The sequence below is a fragment of the Ursus maritimus genome, unplaced genomic scaffold (genome assembly GCF_017311325.1).
Source record: "Ursus maritimus isolate PB19 unplaced genomic scaffold, ASM1731132v1 scaffold_21, whole genome shotgun sequence".
NCBI lineage: Eukaryota > Metazoa > Chordata > Mammalia > Carnivora > Ursidae > Ursus > Ursus maritimus.
In genome coordinates, this window is record NW_024424564.1 from 33,128,504 (window position 1) to 33,140,773 (window position 12,270).

The following is a 12,270-nucleotide window of genomic DNA, read 5'->3' on the forward strand; positions in this document are numbered from 1 at the left end:
AGGATCACGCCCTGAGCCGAAGGCAGACGCTTAACCGCTGTGCCACCCAGGCGCCCCGAGACAAGATAAAATCTTAATCAAAGAATGATATTTGTATATTCTGACTGGGAAATTGAACTCCTACAGTGAGGTGTCAAGGCAACTCACTGCCTGCCAAGAAAGTTCTTGGGTCATCATTACCTGTCTTGAAGAGCAAAATCATCATCGTTTTCCTTCAAAGAATATTAGAGTACAGTACACATGACATATTAGGCCAGCCTCATAAATTAGCACAGGTCCGCAGAGCCTGCAAGAAATTAGGTCAGACCCGAAAGAAATCAGGCTGTGGTCCATTAAGCTTCTTCATCTTAAGTGGGAAATTGGGCTCACTGTGTTAGGGTCACTATCTTTATTTATTCTTATGTGTGACAGAACCAGTAACACTTTTCAGTGTTAAAGACCTATTTTCCTAAGACATCAAATATTTCTGTTTCTTCTCTTAGATAATTTTTGGCATTGCATAATTTATAAAACAAGCAGGTTCCCTATGAGTTAGAAATGTAGACCTTAAGTAAATAAACCCATAATATGCAGGGAAAGAAGAACTTCCCTTGTCCCCATATACTTTCCTTAAGGCCTTAATTATTCCCATCAGAAGCAAGTTTCCTAAAACTGTTTAAAATGTTTAAAGAGAGTTAACACTTCAAGCCCCTAGTATGCATTAATGTCGGGCAGTTAATGTTGAGTGAAATGCTTATTAATTTAGAATATAGTGATTATTAGAATAAGGATGAAATACAAATGGAGAACTATAATGGAACCCTAATTGTTAGGCACAGCCATCATTTCCATAGTTACAGACCTCAAGGTACAAATAGAGGGAAGAGAATGAATCATTTGCATGTACTTAATTTTTTTTTATTTCATTTATTTATTTGAGAGAGTGAGAGAGCGGGAGAGCACAAGCAAGGAGAGTGGCAGAGGGAGAGGGAGAAGCCGACTCCCGACTCCCGGCTGAGCTGGTTGTCCCACGTGGGGCTCCATCCTAGGACCTTGGGATCATGACCTGAGCCCAAGGCAGAGGCTTAACGACTGAGCCACCCAGGCGCCCTCCCCCGCCATGTACTTGATTCTTAAACTGGTTGTCAGATATGTTCCTAATTTTGATTTGGTTGATAAGCTTAGTTTTTTTGAGGAGGACCAGTGAAACTTACTCATTTTGAGCACAGGCTTTGGAGTCAGAAGGCTGAGATCTGGTCCCTGAGGCTACAGTTTACTCTGACCTTGGTCTGTAAACTTTGATTTCTTAAACCGCGAAATGGAGATACTCATAATACCCTAAGTGGTAAAGCTGTTATGATTAAATGAGATTATTTTTCAAATGCTTAAAACATGCCTGGCACACAGTAATGATCATTGTCATCATTAAGTGGTCGAAATGGAAAACGAGTATAGTCTGAATTTGTAATCGTAAGTTTTTGGCTTTACTCTACGCTGGCTCCCTGTCCAAAACCTTCTCTCTATTCTTCTCTCATACAGCAGTGCCCGAGAAGAGGGCAAAAAAGCCCCCAGGAGGGGCTTTTTTCTTTCTGGACCGGGTTCTTTCTTCCTTTGTCCTCCAGGGGCCGCTGTGTTTTCCCGAAAGCGCGCTGGAAGCCTGGTTGCCGCGAGACCGTCGCCAGGCAACCGCGTGTACACACACTTCTGGCGGGCCGGGGTCTCGTCAATATGGCGGCTCTAGGCACCTCCTCGACCTCTCCCCTCAACCTGTCTCCCACATCCATGTCCCCACCAGGACCTCCGCCGACCCCGCCCCCGACCTCGAACGCACTCTCGAAGTCGCCCCTGGAGTCGAAGGAGAGCTCCCCGAGCCCAGCGCCTCGCTCCGCCTGCCTCGAGAACTCATTGCCCCTCGCGGTGTTTTATGGGCCACTGGACGCTAAAAACCCGCTCCTGGCCTCCTGCGAGAGGGAAATTCGGGAATTACTAGGCTTTATGAGGAGAAAGAAGGCGTTAGCGATAACGGAGGAACAGAAGCATGAATTCCACCGTCTCTGGTAAGCAGAGGCAGGGCGCTGGGGAGGGCGCCGGCCGGAGAAGGGCAACTCTTGGGGCCTGAGGAGATGCCCTCAAGGATGCCCACGGCGATGCCAGAGCTGGGTCAGCGTTGCGGACCTGGAGATAAAAACAAAGTGTAAGAAGTGGAGACTCATCGCTATTACAATCCTTAATTCCTGGGAAATGCTATACCTTGGCTTCCTGCTCGGGTCAAAATAAATATAAACACAGAAGTGTTTCATAACTCACCATTCCTTTTGAGTGTTCCCCAGTCGCTAAGCTACTCCATGCCCATACATTTTTTACTCACTCAGGGACTCAGGGGTTTCACAACTTTCCATGTTGTGGGTACAATTTTGTATATGAGGAAAAAGAAATAACGTTGAGGTAGCTTCGGTTCTTGAGTTAGTTCTTGATGCCATGAAGTATGTGATTCTGTGAACACGTGCACTTTAATTCCTTTTTATACTTTAATTCCTTTTTATATTGTTGTTAGGGTCACAATGATTTTTTACTCATTTTGTGACTCATTTTGCATACATGTTTACCTTTTTGGGAGTTTTATCCCTGTGTTACTACTGAGCGACAAACTACCTATTTTTAAGTTTTTTTTCCCCCTGATTATGTTACCATCTTTCTTTTCCAGTCAAAATACCTTGCAAACTGAACAGGTACAAATGTAGACAAATGTCAAAGAATACCAGAATAGTGAATAATTTCAACTTTTATTTTTCATTCATGCATTTAATATGAAGACATAGTTTTAACTTACATTTGTTTTTCATTAATGCATTTAATTATTTATTAACACCTACTATATATCAGGTACCATTCTAGGAGCTAGGAAAACACCAAATTAACAAAAGATAGAACAATTTGTACCCTCATGGAGCATATATTTTTGTTACTATGGACAGCTACTAAACAAATAAGTAAAGAAATCGTTTTACAGGGAAAAAAGTGCTAGGGAGAAAATTAGAGCAGAATGTGGGGATGGAAGATATGGTATGGTGTTGAAATTTAACATGGGTGTGGCTGGGAGCATGGTCAGGGTAAATTGGGAAAAGTGGCCTTTGAGAAAGATAAGAAAGAGACATAGTAGCAAGTGATGAAGATTTCTGTAGGAAGAGTTGGCCACAAGGGAGAATGGGAAGTGTGAGGTTCCTGGGATGGGATTGAGACTGTGGGAAGAACAGGTTTCTGGTAGGAGAGAGGCAGATCAAGAGTTTAGGGTTTTTTGTTTTGTTTTGTTATATATATATATATTCCAATATATATATATTCTTATATATATATTCTTAAATATATATATATATTCTTAAATAATCTCTACACCCAATGTGGGGATCGAACCTACAGCCCCAAGATCAAGAGTCACATGCTCCACTGACTGAGCCAACCAGGCATCCCAAGAATTTAGTTTTAGATATATGAAGATTGAAATGTAATTCAACATTTAAGCAGAGCTATTACATAGGTAGTTGGTCATTTGAGTCTGGAGGTCAAAGGAAATATGCATTTGGGATTCGTCAGCATATTATTGATATTTAAATCCCTTAGAATAGCTAAGGGAGTGAGTGTAGATGGAGAAAAGGAGAGTACAAGGACTGAACTCTGCTATACTCCAACATTGACAAGTAGAGGAGATAAGAAAATGTCAGAGACTAAGAAGGGAGTGGCCAGGGAAGTAGGAGGAAAACCTAAGTGTGTGCTGAAAGTCAGGTACAGAAACCGTTTCAAAGTAGGAAGGAATGATCGATTAACAGTGGCAAATCCTGCTGATGGGCCAAGTAAGATGAGAACCAAGAATTGACCAAGGAAAGTGCATTACTAAGCTATATATATTTATATTTGAAACACTTCTGCACTTGTGCCTTAGATAGCACTTTATCTTCCCATTTCCACGACCAGCGTTGTAGTTCAAACCACCAGATTGTGCTTTCCCCACAGCCTCTGGAGTCTCAAATCTGTCCTTCACTTTAGCAGTCAGGGTAACCTTTATAAATCAACCACCCACTCTCCTATCTCAAGACTTTCTATCGCTTCCCATTGCTGTTAGAATAAATTTAAGACTCCTTCTGTCCTCCAGGGTCTGAGCATCTGGCCCTGCCTGCCTCTTCCATCTCAGCCCATCTCTCACTTCTCTTTCAGGACTTTCCAGGGAGACAGATCCTATTTTTTTCATCCCAGGGCCTTTATATTTGCTGCCACCTTTGTCTGAAATGTTCTATCTTCAGCTTTTCACATAATTGGTTCCTTCTTTTCTTTCAGGTCTTAGCTCAGTTCTTACCACTGTAGAGTGGCCTTTCCTATTTAATGCAGGTTCAACCACCCATTTATATTTTTTATTTATTTGTTTTCTTGTGTATTATCTGTTTCCCCCATTAGAATGAAAGCTCCCTGCTGACTTTGGGTAATGTGTCTCTTTTTCATTTTTCTATCTCTAGCAACTAGCCTGGGGTTGGGATAGAAGAAGCTTTCTTTCTTTCTTTTCTATTTTAAGATTTCTATTTCTTTATTTGAGAGAGAGAGAAAGAGAGAGAGAGAGAGAGACAGCATGAGCAGGGGGGAGGAGTCAGAGGGAGAGGGAGAAGCAGACTCCCTGCTGAGCAGGGAGCCTGACTTGTAGCTCCGTGGGGCTGGCTCCCAGGACCCTGAGATCATGACCTGAGCCAAAGGCAGACACTTAACCGTCTGAGCCACCCAGGTGCCCCAGAGCAAATTTTCAATGAGTATTTGGTATTGAAAGAATTCAAGGGTTTATTATCCTTGTATTTTCAATAATTGTTAATGTTATATATGGGAAAGTAGACCTGGGCCATTTGGTAAGTACAGTATCTGTCCCATCTTTAAAGAGACTGACTATAAGAGAAACACAAACCTTAACCATTGACACGGACCTTAGCAATCTAACCTCTCACACGATTTAGGTATTTGTTTATTTACACAACAACTTTTATTGAATGCCTACTATGTGCCCAGCATTGCAGTAGCCATAGGTTATATAGTGGTGAATAAAATACATAGGAATTCTGTGCTTATGGAGTTTATAGTCTAGGGAGAGAGAGAGAGAGAAGCTTTCAATGAGTCATTAAGTCAATACACAAACAAGTGCTATGAAGGAAGAAGCTACTGAGCACTTACATGTGTCAGGCATTGTACTAGGCATCGGGGATCCAGCAGTGAACCAGACAAAGATCCCTGCCTTCTTGGTGCTTATATTCTAGAGGAGGAGGTAGGCAATAAACAAATTAAATAAGTTCATTTTATGGTAACCTAGAAAGTGATAAATGCTAGGGAGCAAACTAAAGAGAGGAAGGGTTGTGGAGTGGGAAATAGGAGATTGCAATTTTCAGTAATGTGGTCCAAGTAGGTGACATTTGAGCAGAGGCTGAAAGAGAATACAGCATGGACCTACGTTCAAGTGAATGGTGAGGGAGGTGACATTAAGCTGAGATTAGAAGGATACCAGGCAAGGAGAGAGGATAAACAGAGGGAACAAGCATGTGGGAAGATCTTGGCAGGAAAGAGCCAGAGACTTGGGAGGAATGTACAGAAGCCCATTAAGCATGGCTTAGTGAGTGTGGGTGCAGTGGTATGAGGTGAGATTAGAGACATGGGTAGGGCTATGGAAGGTTTTAGAGGCCTTTTACGGACTTTGCGTTTATTCCAAATGCAATGGGAAACCGTTGGGTAGTTTTGGGCAAGGGATTAACCTTATTTAAAATTATATATATATTTATATAATCTTGTCCAAATGGAGTAAGAATGACAATGTGGAGACCAGTTAGGAATACAGAAGGTAGGATTTGCTTTTATAACATATTTGAGAGATGGTTATTTTTTTAAATCAAAATTTTTAAATAACTATAGAAACTTACATAAGCAAAAAAATTCACAGGCTCTAAAATGTTGGGTTTGATCATACTGTCAATGTTATTAAATTCAGAATAGGTTAGATTGTTTTAAAGGGATGCTTTTGTTATAACCACATGAGATGTAGATATTGTTTATATAGTTATGATTTTCTATTTTAGAGAATTCTAACTCTAGCAGCAGCTATAATAAATCAGCAATCCAAAGGATATTAATGTTTTCTTAAATGATGCACATTATATAGTGTATGTTACATTTTCCTTGTTTAATCATTATGTAAGTCAATTCCCAGTGAACAGTCTTAACTTGAACTTAAAGTTCACTTAAAAAAAAAATTCTCTTATTATATAACCTTGATTGATTTAACAAAGCTGGTATTTTTCTTTTATGAGTAATAAACATAGTCATCATTATCTCATCTTTAAGGTTTAAAGAATTAAGTCTTTCATCTACATGATTTAAGAATTCTAGCAAGACTTGCTGACTTTTTGGGATTCATGATATTTATTCTAATACTGTGACATTTCATGAAGCAGCAAATGAAAGTGAAAAGGTTAAAAAACAAAAACAAAACCACCCTAAACCAAAAAGCCTCTTCCTTTTAAAATTTCTATGGCTGTATTTGCCACACAATTTTTGGGGCATGGTTATGTACATATACATGTACATATATATATATTTTCGTATCCCAAAATATTATTAATCACTCGAAGAAGGCAAGAATATCCTGTCCCTTACCCTTCCCTTGTAACTCAATATTATTTCATTATTTGAATAAATTAATCGACATGTTTCTGTTAAGGTGGTTCTGATAATATCCCAACATATACATCATAAGTACTAGAGCCATTTTAAGACCCTGAGTTTACATTCCTACCTGTATTAGTCAATTTGGGCTATTAGGTACTAATCAGTAATTATAAATTAGTTTGGGCTGCCATAACTAAACACCATAGTCTGGGAGTCTTAAACAACAGAAATTTATTTTCTCATAGTTCTGGAGACTAGAAGTCCCAGATCAAGGTCTTGCAGGGTCAGTTTCTGGTGAAAGCACTCTTCCTGGCTTGCAGAAGGCCACTTGGTCTTCATGCAGCCTTGCCTCTGAGCAAGTACAAAGAAAGAGAGAGAAAAGCATGTTCTCTGGTGTTTTTCTTGGCTGGGCATTAATGCTATCTGACCAGTGCCCCACCCTTATGACCTCATTTAACCTTAATTATTTCCTTAGAGTACCCTTTTCTAAATACAGTCACACTCTGGGTTAGGACTTCAACATAAGAATTTTGAGGGGACACACTCAATCAGTACATTAACATTGTCCTCATCTAGAAATTTATGAGATAAAGGCTTGGACTGTTAAGGGAAATTTGGATTTTTTCCTAGAGGCGTTTATAATTTCTGAGAGAGAAGGAAGGAGTAAATGTTAACTAAATAAATGAACAAAATAAGCAGTGATCTGCTACCCTTTGAAACTAATTAGAAACTGTTTTGAGAATACTGTATGTTTTATTTTTGTTTACGTGGTGGAAAGAAACAGAACCCTAATGGACTGACTGAATGGTGAAATCCCTGAACTCTTTGTAGAAAAAAATACAATAAGAACAAGGAATTCTTTTCCTAGTCAATTATGTATTCATTCATTCTTTCAACAAATAATTATTGAGTACACATATATATTAGATATTCACTACTGTTGAAGCTGGGCAATGAATAGTCAAAATCCGTGCCCTCAGATAGTTGACATTCCAGAGGACAGGCAGGCGTGGTAATATACTAGTTAGGATCATGGATGCACTGAGCCTCAGTTTCATCAACTATATACCTGGGATGTTGGTACTACCTACCTCAGGGTTGTTGTGGAAATGAAATGAAAACAAAAATGCATGTGGCAAAAGACCCAGAATAGCCAACGCAATATTGGAGGAGAACAAATTTGGAAGACTGACTTCAAGACTTCCTCTAAAGGTACAGTAATCAAGCAGTGAGGTATCAGTGAAAGAATGAACAAATACATCATGGGGATGGAACAGAGAGCCCAGAAATAGACCACATAAATGTCATCAACTGATCTTTGACAGAGGAGCAAAGGCAATACAATGGAGCAAAAATAGTCTTCTTAACAAATGGTGCTGGGACAACTGGACATCCATAAGAAATAATGAATCTCAGCACAGACCTTATACCCTTCACAAAAATTAACTCAAAATTGATCACAAACCTAAGTGTAAAATTCTGTGGAACTCCTAAAAGATAACATAGGAGAAATCTAGATGACTTTGGGTTTAACAATGACTTTTTCGATATAACACCAAAGCCACAGTACATGAAAAAAGAGTTGATAAGCAGGACTTCATTAAAATTAAAACTCTCTGCTTTGTGAAAGACACCATCAAGAAAATGAAAAGACAAGCCACAGACTGGGATAAAGTATTTGCCAAAGACATATCTGATAAAGAACTGTTATCCAAAATATACAAAGAACTCTTAAAACTCACTAATAAGAAAACAACCTGATTTAAAAAATGGATCAAAGACTTTAATAGACACCTCATCAAAGAAGATAATACAGTTGGCAAATAAACATATGAAAAGATACTCCCCAACATATATCATTAGGAAGATGAAAATTAAAACAATGAGATACCGTTACATACCTATTAGAATGGCCAAAATCCAGAGCACCGACATCACCAAAAGAAGGAAGGATATGGAGCAACAGGGACTCCTCATTCATTGCTGGTGGGATGCAAAATGGTACAACCACTTTGGAAGACAGTTTGGTGGTTTCTTACAAAACTAGGCAAACTCTTTCTTTTTTTTAAGATTTTATTTATGTATTTGTCAGAGAGAGAGAGAGAGCGCACAAGCAGGGGGAGTGGCAGGTAGAGGGAGAAGCAAGGCTTCCCAGTGAGTAGGGAGCTCGATGTAGGACTCAGTCCCAGGACCCAGGGATCATGGCCTGAGCTGAAAGCAGACACTTAATTGACTGAGCCACCCAGGCATCCTAACAAGCATACTCTTACCATACAATCCAGTAATCATGCTTTTCGGTATTGACCCGAAGGAGTTGAAAACTTATGTCCGTTCAAAAACTGCCTATGGATGTTGATAGCGGCTTTACTCCAGTTGCCACAACTTGAAAGCGAACAAGATACCCTTGAGTAAGTGAATGGATAAATAAAATGTGGTATATCTATCTAGACAAGGGAATTTTATTCAGCATTAAAAGGAGAGGAGCTATCAAGCCATGAAAAAACCATGGAGGAATGTTAAATGCATATTACTAAGTAAAAGAAGCCAGTTTGAAAAGGCAACTATATGGGATTTTGAAAAAGGCAAAACTATGGAGATAATAAAAAGCTCAGTGGTTGCTTGGGGTTAAGGGAGAGAGAGGGATGCCTAGGCAGAGCACAGATTTTTAGGGTAGTGAAACTACTCTGTGTGATAGCATAATGATGGATTCCTATCATTATACACTTTTCCAGACCCAGAGGATATATAACACGAAGAGTAAACCCTAAAATAAACTGTAGATACTGGGTGATAATGATGTGTCAATGTAGGTTCATGAGTTGTAACAAATATACCACTCTGGTGGGGGTCGTTGATAAGGGTGGGGGGGGAAGGCTGTGCTTTTATGTGGGACATGCAGTATATGCAGAATCTCCATACCTTTTGCTGAATTTTTCTGTGAACCTAAAACTACTCTAAAAAGTAAAATCTGTTTTTAAAAAATGCATATAAAAAGCTTTGATCAGGCGCGCCTGGGTGACTTACTTAAGTGTCTGCCTTCGGCTTAGGTCGTGATCCCAGGATCCTGGGATTGAGCAGGGCTCCCTGCTCAGGGGGGTGGTCTGCTTTTCCCCGCTCCCTCTGCCCCTCCCTCTGCTTGTGCTCTCTTGCTCACTCTCTCTCTCAAATGAATAAATAAAATCTTAAAAAAAAAAAAAAGCTTCGATCAGTGTTTGGCATAAAGGAAGCAGTAATTTTAATTGTATTTAGTAATAATTAGATATTGACAGTAAGGCGCATTGGAATAACAGCACAAAATAAATTTTTAAGGTTTGTTTGTTAATTAATTGAGGTTTCTTGCTGACATTGAAGATATAATTTTATTTTATGATTTTTACAGTGCCACCTCTTTGTTTAATATCTGGACCAAGTATGCCCCCCGGCTGCCAGCTGCCTATTACAATGAAAAGCTTCTGAAGGTTGGAGACAGCCTTTGTGAAATGAAAGTAAGTGCCTCTGGAGTAACAAGGGCCTAAATGAAACTTGGCTAATTATTATTATTTGGTTTGATACCATTCCTATTTTACATAATTTGATTTTTTTCTTAGAAAAATATGAATGAATGTTACAAGTTTTAATGAGGCACAGTAACCAAAAAAGTGTTTGTTTTTTAATTTTGTAGTTGAGATTCTCCAGAGGTGAGAAATTCCTGAACGGAAAGACAACTGGCTGGGGTTGGGCAGGCGCATAGCCCCTGGTTAAGGGAGGGTGTGGTAGGTGCCCAACAGGAAATGCTGAGTCATCATGTTCCTACCTCATACAAAGGAGCCCAGACACCACTTCCTGTTGTTTTTCACATGGCTGACCTTGCCCAGTGACAACTTTCATGGGTTCTTGGCCTTGCTGCTGTGTTGTCTGGTTCCCAGTGCCCTGTTTTAATGACTTGCAACTCCTTAATGTTTTGCCATATGTAATTATAGCAGTCATTCCTTACATTCCTTACATGCCATATTTCTTGCTTAGTATTCTATTCCAAACTGAGTTTGTGCCCAATTTCTAGTTCCTATCAATCCCACGTCTGGGATTGCTATGGACTTGTGCCCTTGGTTCAGTAAGACCACACCATAGCTGGGTTTTCAGTTAATGATAATGTAAGTTTTTCCCTTAAGCTCTGGCATAGGCCCAAATTATTCTGAGTTAAATATGAATGTTTGACACATGTAGAATCCTTGGACCAAGAGTTTTTTTTATCCAAAGTGTTTTTAGGCCATTTTCAATGTTTTCTTGGTCTTCAGTTTTTCAGCTTCATTTTCCTCTTCCCTTTCTATTTTCTGGACTTGAATTTATTTTTCTTTTCTTTTTTGGGGGAGGGATTTGAGAGGGAAATTTACCAAATGGAGGATGAGATGTGGAGGAAATTTCAAATGAAGACTGACATAGGAAAGATGATAGGGTTTGAAGCGACGACCAAGAAAGAATTCTTGAGACGTCTTTGGTGCAAAAAGGTGATTTTATTAAAGCATGGGAACAGGATCCATGCACAGAAGGAGCTGCAGTGGGGTCATGAGGAGTGGCCCATTATATACTTTCAAGTTGGGAGGTGGTTAGGGATAGCTTAAGTCTCAAAGGAATTTGGAAGCAAGGTTTCCAGGACCTTGAGGGGGCTAGCTATTGTTGGGCAAAGGTCATTTATTACTGTCTAATAAAACCTTAGTCATGAGACCCTTCAGATATATATCAGTGGGCCATATGCTTGGGGGATGATTGCCAACACATATCATAGGGGGTTTAGAGATAAAGGAGGTTTCCAAAGGAATTTTTATACATTAAAGTAGACTTACAGGATCCTGGTTGGGGGTGGGGGTCAGGATCAGGGATCAGGATTGCCTTTTGCCCTTAGCAAAGTATTAACATTGAGGCAGTTGAGTCCCTAGAGGAATGTCACTCTGCCTGTTTCAAGGACTTATCAATGGGCTGGAGGTAGTAAGGAAATTTAATAATTTTTCTTCTACCTTTGTTTCCCACATGGAAAACGATCTATTGTATGCTGCCCAAATTAGAGCATCAGCTTAGCTTCATGTAATTGGACTGTAGTTCTTAGAAACTTAAAAATACAGAAAAACTATAGACAAAAATTTTTTTTCTGTAGGAAAACTATAGAAAACAAACAAAACTGATGAACAAGATCCAACTTGTGAGCTATATTCATGTGAAGTGGAATAACTTTTGACAAGCACTAGAAGAGTGTCACCTCTGTTTTTATGCTTCTCAATATAAGGGGCTGGAGATACACAGCAGTTCAGTGTTGTTTGTGGAGTATTCAGGTGGGTGGAGCGGACATTGGTGGAGGGAGGAGGGAAGAGCATGTTAGAAGTTGATAAAGCAAGTTCATGCTGGGTAGTGGCTAAGGATTCAGAATATTTCAGATAGAAAGGCCCAGATAGGATATTTTAAAATTTACTTAAAGGAACAAAGAAAATATTTTTAATCTACTTTTCATTGCTGAGAAAGTGGGCTGATAAAGGTATTGAGAATACTGGAAATGAACGTGAGTTGTTACTTTGGTTCTAGAATCTCTTTAGTTTTATTTAATTCCAGTAAAGATCATTTTGTTGGAATAGTCCTGTT

General features: G+C 39.4%; 1 protein-coding gene across 1 annotated transcript in view; it reads left to right on the plus strand.

The window, feature by feature from the left end:
* The first annotated feature begins 1,618 nt into the window (after positions 1–1,618).
* Positions 1,619–12,270, plus strand: part of CFAP54 (cilia and flagella associated protein 54) — a 286,069-nt gene continuing 275,417 nt past the window's right edge. The window contains exons 1-2 of the mRNA XM_040637071.1: positions 1,619–2,036; positions 10,043–10,148. Of these exons, the coding sequence (XP_040493005.1) occupies positions 1,708–2,036; positions 10,043–10,148 (435 nt within the window). The 5' untranslated portion in view covers positions 1,619–1,707. The remainder of the gene's footprint in view (positions 2,037–10,042; positions 10,149–12,270) is intronic.